At 36.8% G+C, this 11,976-nt stretch overlaps 1 protein-coding gene across 2 annotated transcripts; it reads right to left on the bottom strand.

Annotated features, from left to right (window-relative positions):
• Positions 1-3,240: 3,240 nt before the first annotated feature.
• LOC126374141 (caveolin-3-like) lies at positions 3,241-11,228 on the bottom strand. Of its 2 annotated transcripts, none has more exons than XM_050020609.1 (4): positions 11,163-11,228; positions 10,072-10,425; positions 5,127-5,306; positions 3,241-4,366 (listed from the first exon to the last, which is right to left on the bottom strand). In XM_050020609.1, the coding sequence occupies exons 2-4, from the start codon at positions 10,144-10,146 to the stop codon at positions 4,178-4,180; spliced, it is 444 nt and encodes a 147-aa protein (XP_049876566.1). In that variant the 5' UTR covers positions 10,147-10,425; positions 11,163-11,228; the 3' UTR covers positions 3,241-4,177. The 2 variants fall into 2 exon arrangements, with proteins under 2 accessions (XP_049876566.1, XP_049876573.1); XM_050020616.1 differs by having other exon boundaries at positions 11,167-11,228.
• Positions 11,229-11,976: the final 748 nt, after the last annotated feature.

Below are 11,976 nucleotides of genomic sequence, written 5' to 3'. Positions count from 1 at the left end.
AGTAGCGTGCGAGTGAACCATACAGCCATTGTTTAGGGTTAGCAGGGCACTCACCTGATTATCTGGACTAATGGGGTTAACTTGGGGCTAGTCGATATTACTAGGTTTTACTTTTTAAATGAAAACATACACTTCTCATCAAAAAAATCGAAACACTTCCGTTTTCATTGTTTCTGTCCGAATTTAACACAAAAAAGAATTCATACGATGAAAAAAAATACATAAATGTATAGCTGGCAGTTTGGCCATTACAGTAATAAGCGAAAATTCTAAATTCAAAATTAGAATTTCATTTGTTTATCTTATAAACGAAATGAATCACTGTTTTGAGACAAATGTGTGTTTAGGGTTGGAGTACATTTAGCGTTTAAAAACTAAAAATTGGCGCCTATCCTTAAACTTTTTGTTTTTTATTTCAATACTGTGACTTTGGGACGTCTGAAAAAAGGTTTTTTTTCTAAAACGTATGGATACTTCGCCCACAGAAGCCGCCCAAGTTGTGGCATTGCTGGATTCTGGCCTTAGTCAGCGTGTTGTGGCTGCAAGACTGCATCTAAGCCTGTCATCTGTTCATAGAGTCTATAAACGTTATCGGGAGACTGGTTTGTTCACGCGCCGTTCAGGATCTGGCAGGAATCGGGTCACTTCTGAGCGAGATGATCGATTTATTGTAACAACTTCTTTAAGAAATCGACGCCTTAACGCTTTTCAACTGCAGCAGCGGCTTCGTGTTGTACGAAGGGTGGCTGTAAGTGACTCTACAATTAGAAGAAGGTTGAAGGATCGTGGACTGGTACCGCATAAGCCAGCAAATGGGCCGAAATTAACTGCAGACCATCGAAGAGCGCGCCTTAACTTTGCACGTGAGCACCTAAATTGGTCATACCTACAGTGGAGCAAAGTTCTCTTTTCTGATGAGTGTAAAATTATGCTGTATGGTAACGACGGAAGGAACAAGGTCTACAGAAGAGACGGAGAACGCTATGCACAATGCTGCATTGAAGAAAAGGTCAGCTATGGTGGCGGTTCGTGGACGGTTTGGGGAGGAATCAGCGCCGACGGTAAGACAGAGCTTGCTTTCGTGTCTGGGCCACGTCTGCCTGCACTAAACTGTCATCGGTACGTCGAAGAGTGTCTCGAGCCTCATGCGATGCCCTATGCACATTTTATTGGCAACGGCTTCATATTCATGCACGACAATGCTAGGGCTCACACCGCGGGCGTCGTACGAGATTATCTTAACGAAGTCGATATCTCTATTATGGAATGGCCAGCAAGAAGCCGGGCGGACATGAATCCCATTGAACATCTGTGGGATGAATTAAAGAGACGAATTCGAGCAAGAGATCCTGCCCCAGAAACACTTAGCCAGCTGCAAGATGCAATCCAAGAGGAATGGGACAATATACCACAGCATGTGATCGTGACTCTCATCCGATCGATGAAGAACCGTATGGAAGCAGTAATTAGAGCTCGGGGAGGGAATACAAGTTATTAAATAAACGTTTTTTAGCTTTTTTTTTCATTTACGTGTGTTGTTTTATCCATTTCCTTTATACTCCATACGGAATAAAAATGACTCATTTAACAAAATACGAAACCTATGAAAAATTCATTTAAATTTAGAACATTAACATTAAGATTTGATAAGCTCATATTACTCACTATTAAACGACATTTAACATTTATTCCTAAATGTACACATTTTTCTGATAATCCTGACAAAACGTAAACTTGCAAGGTGTTTCGATTTTTTTGATGAGAAGTGTAGAATAAGGAATTGTACGTATAGAACGTATAGATAGAACAGCAACCCTCCGCTCCCCACCAGCAGCGGCTGAGCTAGATTTACTTCACCCCCCCTTGGTCTTACTTTAGTCTTCAATCGTATGGGCGTCAGACGTCATACCGTCGTACACACAGATGCGCGTGTACGATAACGTCAATGTGTAGTGTCTGTGTAAAACGAGGTGTTTTGTATGAAGTGTCCGGGGTGTGATGAAAGTACTACGTAGTAGAATACGAAGTATAGTCATGAGCAATATAATGTACCCACTTTAGGACTCTGTCGCACTAACATATTTGACATTTAGTGAGACTTAGAGTCCAATTTGTCAAAAAAGTTAATGTGACATGGTACCAAAGTGTATACATATTACCTAATGCTCGTGACCGTACTAGAGTACTAAATATACTTAGGTAGTAATGTAGGCTGGTACAGGTAAATTACATAGCAATTACATAATTTAGGAAATCTTAATGACGGACTTTCCAGGCTACGTTCTCCAAAAAAAAATAGATGGCGCTGTTCAGATTTAATATGCTAATTACTAAATTTTTCATTGCTCGGGTAAGTAACTAATCGAAAATATAATATAAAGCGGAGACATATCTATATAAAAATAATTGTCGCGTGATATTTGGATAAGATACGTATAGAATTATTTTGCTACCCAAATTGCTTCTCTTTATTTTACTCAGAATAATAGATATAACAGCAACCCTCCGCTCCCCACCAGCAGCGGCTGAGCTAGATTTACTTCACCCCCGCCTGGTTTTACTTTAGTCTTCTTGTGCCGGCGTGTAATAACAAGGCCCTGCGCAGACGACAGACTATCCTTGACGCACTTTTTAGTCTGTGAAAATATAACCTATGCAATTATATGCAGTAACGCACACGACGCGCAAAAAGTCCGGCGCGTCACGGATAGTCTGTCGTCTGCGCAGGGCCCAAGGGTCATCATAACATACCTAAAAGCAAAGATAAAAGTTGTCTTTTATTCATGAAATTAGAAGGTTAAACGAAGACAAATTTGTACAGTCATGAGCAATATAATGTACCCCTTTAGGACTCTGTCGCACTAACATATTTGACATTTAGTGAGACTTACAGTTCAATTTGTCAAAAAAAGTTAATGTGACACGGTACCAAAGTGTATACATATTAATGCTCGTGACCGTACAGGGCCATCTATATTTTTTTTAGGGAACGTAGCTTCGAAACTCTCTGATTGGAATACAATTAAAACAATTGATATGAATATGAATCGGTTTATTAAAATTGTATCGATTAATATAGGTACGATATTAAATATGAAATATTGTTTTAAGTTTACGCGGTTATTATCATAATTAAAGCACATAATAACGGGTTCTTACCGCGTTTAAATGGGGATATGAGACTCCCGATATTTCGACACTGTTGCACTGTTGTTGTTGTTTCCCATTTAAACGCGGTAAGAACCCGTTATTATGTGCTTTAATATGAAATATTATTACATAATTCTATTTAAAAAATCTATTTATCTACTTTCACTTTTAAAAGGGTGCATATGTTTATATTTTCATTTAGAAAGTATCTAGGGAAATTGTTTTTACAAAAAAGTTTACCCAAAGTAAGCACCTACTTACTTACCTAAGTAAACGGTTAAACATACATCACATTATGGTGACACCCACGTAAGCGTCGTTGTTACAAATCACACTCGAAATGGATTTTTATTAAAGAAACATGCTACACCGACAAGAGTGTGGCTCTTAAATTAATGATGATGATTTCTTGAAATAAAGTATATGTGTCGAACCAGTTTTTCATTGCAGATATCTGAGGGGTTAAACTGGCCACATCGAAGCAATTCATCTAAGAAATGCAATAAATATTGCTATTTGACATTTGTTTGCATTGTGCACTTATTTTTATATGCGCAAATGTCAATTCCAGTCCAAGAAAATAATGTGTTCTCTATTTTCCCTGGAATTTGTTGAAGAAACACAACACAATGTGGTTTTTCAAATGGACGCTAACGTCGTTATCACTATAAGGCAATGAAATATGTATTTTAACATTTAATAGTTTAAAATCTTACACACAAGCACTAAATACACCAGCAAATGTATTTGCAAGAGCAAATATACGTAGGTACATTTAAACACGTACAACATTTAGTAAAAAGGCACTTATGGCAACGTCTTTATTTTCATTTTATTATTTTAATTCATCGATTTAAGTATTTATCTTCAACACATCTTCATTAGTTCATTAATTTAATAATCTTAATTAAGCAGGTATAAAAACTACACTTCGAATTTGTTGACAACACATTATCTTTACAACACGATAAAAAGGTGACACCACACCTTTAATTTACTACTTCCCGATCATAAAGCCGGCACCACACTAGACGACGAGCATGTCTTTATCGTCAGGCGCGTCGCGTCTAAAGTTGACGCGGATGTGTCGACAAATATGGCCGACAGCTTCCGCGGTAGGGACGACAATGGCCGCCATACACGACTGCACCATCGTACGGAGAGACGCGAAGTAGATCTTGCCGCAACGGAGACACGGGCCGGTACACCAGATTTGCTGGAAATGGAATATGACTTTAGAACAGAGTTTCTTAAACTAAGATCCGTGGCAGCAGCGCTGGGGTACTAATACCATACAATAATACTAAGTAAGATGATCCGTGCTACGAAAGGCAAGTCAAGCCGTTGAACTCAGTTATTACTTACGTAGTAACAACATACGATATACGTAGTACTTAGTACATGTCAGGAGCCTTTGGTTTTCTATTTTCATTGTGTATATATTTTTTGTTGTAGTGCCTTTACAGTTTTCCTGTTTGTACTTTCCTCTACTTTTAAGACCTCTGTAAAAACGTCAGGAATGCAATAAATATCTTTGGAGGTTCAATAATGTCCATTGCACCAGCAACACGATAGAAGAAGAAGATTATGATCTGTATGCCATAGGTCTGAGGGACTAGTCTACGCAGACGTCTGGACAGAAACAACCGCCGTCCATGACGATGTTCGTCTAGCTACTAGTGCCCAAGCATCCGAGGTCTTTCCTGCAGCTACTTTTCGGCTATACTGGTTGTGAGTAACTGCAGTAGCTACGTTTGTCAAAAAATATATTTACTTAAGTATGTAAAAATTGTCGATTCAAAGCAAAATTAAAAGTATTACTAATTTAATAAAGATATTTTTGGGTTTGAGTTCATTCTTTCTGCAGGTCTTTTTATTTTCTGTGTGTCTATAACTTTACAATTTATTCTTTGTGGAATTTGCCCGCGCTGTCGTTGTCCAACGTTTGTGCAGCGCCTTATAAATTTCATAGTTACCTCGAAGGCCAAGCAAGCGAATCCACACCCCAGCACCAGCGCACAGGGCGGCGCCAGTATCACTGCAAGCGCAGTGTAACACCAGTTCCGTGCGCGGGAGAAGCACGCATTGCTGAGCCTCCAAGCACACTCCGGGCTGCGCGCGCCCTCCGGCTCACCGATTATGTCGTCCCAGACTATCTGTTGGGGAAATAGGATTTATTACAGTCATACACAGTACTTACTGCATCCAGTATATTTATGACCTCCTTTCAACCTTATTGATCATAAACCATCCTTTTTAGGCGATGAAAACCTGTCGCGGATGTGTGATAGATTGTGGAAGCGTATAAAAATATAAGTAAGTACTTTCTTTTCATGGTATGTCTGTTTTCCAATCGATTTTCACAATGTCAAATCGAAATGAATCGTCTTCAATCACGTGTATTGCTATGAATAGTGGCCGTGTCAGTATGTCAATGTTATTCGAGTTATTTGGTGTTTCAAGTTTTCAATGGGTTTCACTCGGTTCAGGGCCACGAATTGTTTTTTTTTCTTTATGACGCTAAGTGCCTATGGCGTCTTTTCTTTGTAATATCGGAATTCAGTCAGCCAGTAACTATTTATTTCTGTGACTAATATTCAATTTGCAGGACGTGTCGATAATGTATTACTTATATTGAAACTAGCGTCACGCTATGATAGTCGTTTTGAGTTTTGTCCTGCTCATCAAGAAAGTAGAATGTGTCAAATGTAGAATCTGTCAAAGGCAGAATGTGTCAAAACTGGAATCTGTCAAAAGTAGAAATTGTGTCAAATATCTAACTAATAACTACTTACGTTAAAGGACAAAATAGCTGTACCTACTTTATTGTGTTCATCAAGTTTCGTATTAATTTATAATCAATATGTATAATATATTATTGACGGAGCGAATTGCTGCATTTTATTATGTCAAAACGGCCTTCGTAGCATGCCGCTAGTGTAAAATACATTTCTTTACTCTACGCATCTCCTTGGTAGAGTCTGGGTCTGTTCTAAAAATTAATTGTAATACTCTATTCCAGATAAATTCTTATTCAAATTAATTTACTTCAAAAGTAAAGAACGAAGAAAAAAACAACTTTTAAACATCACTTTAAATGGTAAGTTAAAGAAATGTAGAGGAATTGAAGTCTATCTATCTATCTAATCAATGTCTTTATGTGTTAATAATTATAATAAAAACGTGTTCGTCGTTTTATAATGTCAATGGAATGCTACGTAGATAGTGGCTACAAAGAAATTAGAATAGATAGAATAGAAATAGTTCATTTAGTAACGATAAATAAAAGTATTTTTACCAATTCTACCATATTTCTTCTACGAAAACTGTTCTAAATTCAAATTCATACTATGGATTTTATTTTATAGCCATTTGTTCTGTGTCCAGTAGCAATTTACCGTACAATACACTCAACAACACGCGACGACCAACGAACTTTCTTACATTTTATTTTCTTAGGGGTTGACTTGACTGATAGACGGGCGGCCAATTTGCTTTTAACACTTAATTTTTATTTCCTTTTTAAAAAGAGATTGATAAGGTTGCTGTTGAAGATTACTATGTATCATTATTATTGTAACCTGATATTTGTCAAGCTTTGGACATAGACTTCTCCTCTTCTAAAAATTAATAACATCAACGGAGAGAAATAAGTCTTCTGTTTTTTTCCTGAAATTCCATTAGCGTTTTCAAAAAACTGGCGTGAAGTTGCGTGTGGTGTGGAAGAGGGCGTGTTCGTTTGATGGGGTGGAACAAATGGCTGTTTGTAGAGCTGGCTGATTGCTGTGCCATTGCCGGCCGTTGACTCATTTTGATGACGTTCGAATTTTGAACTCTTTTGAATTTTGAAGAGGATTATGAATAGGCTAGTTTCCAACTAGTCAAATCAGTTACTTTTTACTAAACGTCAAAACATGAAATTGCTAGGGAAATTGTATGAAAAAGCACGCTTTTGAAAAAGTACGCTTTTTGTACACTAAAATTCATAAACAAATTAAATAGAAAAAAGAAAATGTTTATCGTTAGTTTTAGATCTGTCTTTATTTAGTAAGTAAACAGAACTTCATAATTAATCTTGAAACTAGTACACGACCCAATTTTTGTTGCTTCTTTGTAGTAGGTAAGAACTTTTAAGTTGGTTTCGTAGTAAAGAAGTCGACAATTAGATTACCTACACCGCAAGTTGTGAATCAAACGAAACATGCTGATATCATAAAAAAAATACGTAGGTTTTGAGATGTTCGGATATTTTGAAAAAAATAAAATAAAAAAATAGACTGTTTCTTTTTCATGAGTTAATCGCATCAGGTGAAATTGTCATTGATGTAATAGTATGTTACTATGAAATAGTTGTCAAGCGGTTTTTTTGTCTAGATCTAATTCAAAAATGGCGTGAAAGAGAGGAGGCCGAGACCCAGGAGAAAATAAATAGATCTATTTTACCATCTTCCCTTTCATATCCTTACAATTACATTTTAATCTCATATTTCATAGACATGTGACTATATAGGGTGTTAGTGACATCGTTACGAAAACTTTGAGGGATGATTCAGGCCATGATTCTGAGTTAATATCAAGTGGAATTTTCCGTCGCAAAAATATGTAACTGAAAATAATTTAAAAAACACACAAATACTTTCATGAATTTTCCGACAGAAAAATCATGAAAATTCAGAATGATCTGACGCTCTTCCCAAATATACTTAAATATACAGGGTGTTAGTGACATCGTTACGAATATTAAGGGGGATGATTCAGACCATGATTATGAGTTAATATCAAGTGGAATTTTCCCTCTCAGCATTCGTTACGGTGTCACTAACACCCATACCTACTTGTATGGCTATCTGTATGTACTTGCACGGGGTGTTAGTGACGTGGTAACGAATACTGAGAGGGAAAATTCCACTTGATATTAACTCAGAATCATGGTCTGTATCATCCCCTTAATATTCGTTACGATGTCACTAACACCCTGTATATTTAAGTATGTCTGGGAATAGCGGAGTTTTTCTGACACGCATTTTGTTATTTAAAAGGAAACTCCAGTAAATTCTTGTAAAATCCGTGTTGCTCTATGGTACCTAACTGTTATGAAATAATATTTTTTGTATTTATAAAATACTTACAATAGCCTAACAGGAATTAGGCGTGATGTTACGTATGTGTGCGTATGTATGTACTTACATAGTCTTCGATTTCATAAGTGAGCTCGTTTCACGAAAGAAAATTACAGTAAAGAGGTTTTATGTAATGGAATTTGTACGCTATGCAAATGTGTATTCGAGGAATCACTGTGGCAGGTGGCAGTTGTAGTGGCGTGATTCGGGCGTAATTGGTGCTGAAATTTTCAGAGAACCAGCGCTATTTATAGAAGTTTCATAAATTGAACAATACAAAAATACTTCAATATCCATACAGGATAACAAAGAGAAATAAAAAAGTGGTATAGGCGGTCATAATAACAAGCTAGTAAGTAGGTAATGTAGTGTTTTCTAAAGCCAAGATAAGTAAAAAAAAAATGTTTAGATACTTCAATGACAAGTAAGTAGATAATGCAGATTTTAAAACCAAGAAAAGCTAAAAATTACACACTCACAGATCACACATCTTTTTTGTTCAAAATTTTAAAAGGTGTAATTGTTGTTTTCGTGTGTGGCGTCCTTTTATATAAAAAAAAAACTTTATATTTTTACAAGACTGCCAAAGGAGGAGGGTGATGTTTCGAGTACTTATATTTTTTCTATTCTAAACAAAAGAGGAGACGACGAATTCCTCATTAAAAGATAAAGATCTTTATTGTGTATATTTTAGGTACAGTCATTCGGCGCTTATCATTATCGGCCCGATAGGATCGATTATTTTTTTCAATATAAGTAATATTCTCAGACAACGCCCTGAGCCGAGGTTCGCGTCCAACTGGGCACCCTCAGGCCTGTAGTCTAAATTTTGTACCGGGTGAGAGCCGTCAGCGCTCTCCATTTCCGACGGCAAATCTACTCACGTTGAAAAAAGACGATGAAATAAGCAGTCTACAGCCATAGAATAAGGAATAATGCTACGTATAGAATGGCAACTCTCCGCTCCCCACCAGCGTCTGACGTAGGTTTACCTTACCCCCCCTCGGACATAGTTTAGACTTGAATCTTATGGCGCCAGACGTCACACAGACATATCCGCGTATACGATAACGTCAATGTGTGGTGTTTGTGTAAAACAAGGTTGTTTTTATGAAGAGTCCGGTATGTGTTACAGCTAAAATTACAATACTCTGTGACCTTTCCATCCCTGCTTTTGGTAGTGCTGTATTCATGGTATTTCCGCTACTAATGTAAATAATGTTCCGGTGACGAACAAGTCTATTTCTAGAGAATTTACATAATTCTGTTGAGGGGTTAATTTGTAAAGGTGAAGGTTTTTGTAAAGTATATTCTGAGGAATGTCAAATGTGTTTTTGACGAGAATTATTTACATACGTAAAATCATCATCTATTGTTTATTTATTTATTTATTGCTATCTCCCTAGTATTATCCCGTTTTTCAAAGGGTCCGCTTACCCAACCTGAAGATTTACCGGTCCGGATTTATACAGATTGCCTGTCTGATCTTCCAACCCACGAAAGGACAACCAGCCCAATACAAGTTAGGTCACATACCTCCGAAAATGCATTTCTCGGGAATGTGGGTTTCTTCACGATGTTTTCCTTCACCGCTGAGCACGTGATAAATCATTTATTTGTATAAACAATCATTGATAATCATTTGATAATCATTTATGATCCAAACATGAATTCGAAAACAAGTTCGACAATTTTTGGTTTAGGCCTGTGCTGGATTCGAATCCGCGACCTCAAAGTGAGAGGCAAGCGTTCTACTTGCCAACTGTCACCAAAAATATTCTTCGTTAACATAACGACTCACCTGTACATGTTGATTCAAGCTGTTCGGATCTCTGTCTTCTAGCACCTCGCTGACGCGGTCATCTTTGGCGGCCATTTTGATTTCCTCTCGCTTTTTGACCTGCGCAGGCGCGGGGGGTACGATCTCCGGCGTGATCTCAGGCACGTCTGGTAGTGAGAGCGAGGCCCTGTGCGCACATGCAAGGCACTGCCGCGACGTTGATCGGGACAGAGGGACCGCCGCCCCGCCCGATCCCAATGGAACGTCCTCAAATGCCACCGTAAAAACAATATGGCCGCCTTTATAACTTTTTATCGGACCTCGTAGCCACTCTACGCCGTAGCACTGCTACGCGTTACGAAGTTTCAGTTTCAGCTGTACGCAACATTTAAAACTTTTTTAAAATGCAAACAGTTAGCAACGAAAATTAGATTTGTATAAAGTGTGCAAATGTATGTATTTAGAGTTACTAACGATCGCGTGTACAGAACACTCTTCTAAGATAGCGTAAGTATATACGTCCATAAACTATAACTACTTCGAATCCGAAAATCTAGGAAAGGAACCATAACAGACGAAATATTCTTTTAATATTAGGTATATTAATAGAATATTTGGTCTGTTATGGTTCAAAATTTCACATGTAGGTAGGTAAACTATCAATAAAAAGTGCCTACCTAACTGCATTGGACAGTATTTTAGCCGTTATTTGGTCTGCCCACCCCACTGGGTAAATTGCGCGTGACTTACATAGTAAAAAGAGATTTAGTTTCTAATAAATAATCAGTTTCATATTCTGAGCAATAATTACTGAAGTTCCAAAACGTATTTAGCTAATAAAAAATTTTACTTACAATACGAAGCTAAAAACTAATTGATAATTTTATTATTAGTTTTTGAATTTTTTTAAGCGAAATATTCGTATAAGTACCTAGTTATATTTAATGTAGGTATCATATAAGTGTCATTCAAATGTTTATTTTCTGTTTTGTATTATGTTATATTGTAAATTATCTATAATTTATGTTATATTAATTTTTATAAAAATATATTTTTTTTATATTATAACTTTCGTTGCAAACTTTCCGCATACAAATCACTAACGAACATACCTACACTTCACTCGCGTTTATATCGACGTGCTCTGCACTGAAAGTTGTCACTAAAACTAAACTTCAGACTTCACAAACCTCGTCTACGCAAGCGCGAAAGCTTTTAAAAAAACCAACAAAGTTATAGAACTTAGGATCTTAGCGTACATTGCAGAGTTCCTATGAGCAGCTTTAAAATACGAACTTCTAAAAAGTCAGTGTATTAAAAAAAGATGTGAAATGTGTTTTTTTTTTTATTTTTATGATTAATAATGGCCTGTTCGAAATAATTGGAGGTGGATGACCTCCTTTCTAGTTCATATAATGATGGGGGTAATCAAATGAGTTCGTATAAAAGGCTTGTGTAGTATAGATAAATTATTAGTGCGATAAAGATTTGACTTAGTGATAATTTGATGGGCTCTTTATTTATTCAAAGTGTGATAATGATTGTGTTAAGTATGCAGATAATTTGTTTGCGTTCTGTTTCCTTAATCGATCGTTTTGATTTATTTTTAAACACATTTTATGGTCGTTGTAAAAACAAAAGAAGACGTGGGAGTTTTCAACTCTGCAGAAATAAAGTTTAAAAATGTATATTCTTTTATCTTTTATTTATGTATATTATTAGGACTTCGTAATACGGTATTTGACTGTTTTTTTTATTTTATTTAAGTAATTACGTTTGTTTGTATAAGAGAATGTTTGCTTTATAATAAAACGGCCTCTGTTGTCCAGTGGTTGAGCGTTGGGCTGACGATCTGGAGGCCCCTGCTTCGAATCCCGGTGGAGACATATGGCAAAAATCACTTTGTGACCCCTGGTTTGGTTAGCA

Source organism: Pectinophora gossypiella, chromosome 2, assembly GCF_024362695.1.
Source record: "Pectinophora gossypiella chromosome 2, ilPecGoss1.1, whole genome shotgun sequence".
Lineage (NCBI taxonomy): Eukaryota > Metazoa > Arthropoda > Insecta > Lepidoptera > Gelechiidae > Pectinophora > Pectinophora gossypiella.
Note: the sequence above shows the minus strand (reverse complement) of the source record. Positions and strands in the feature narration are given on the sequence as shown.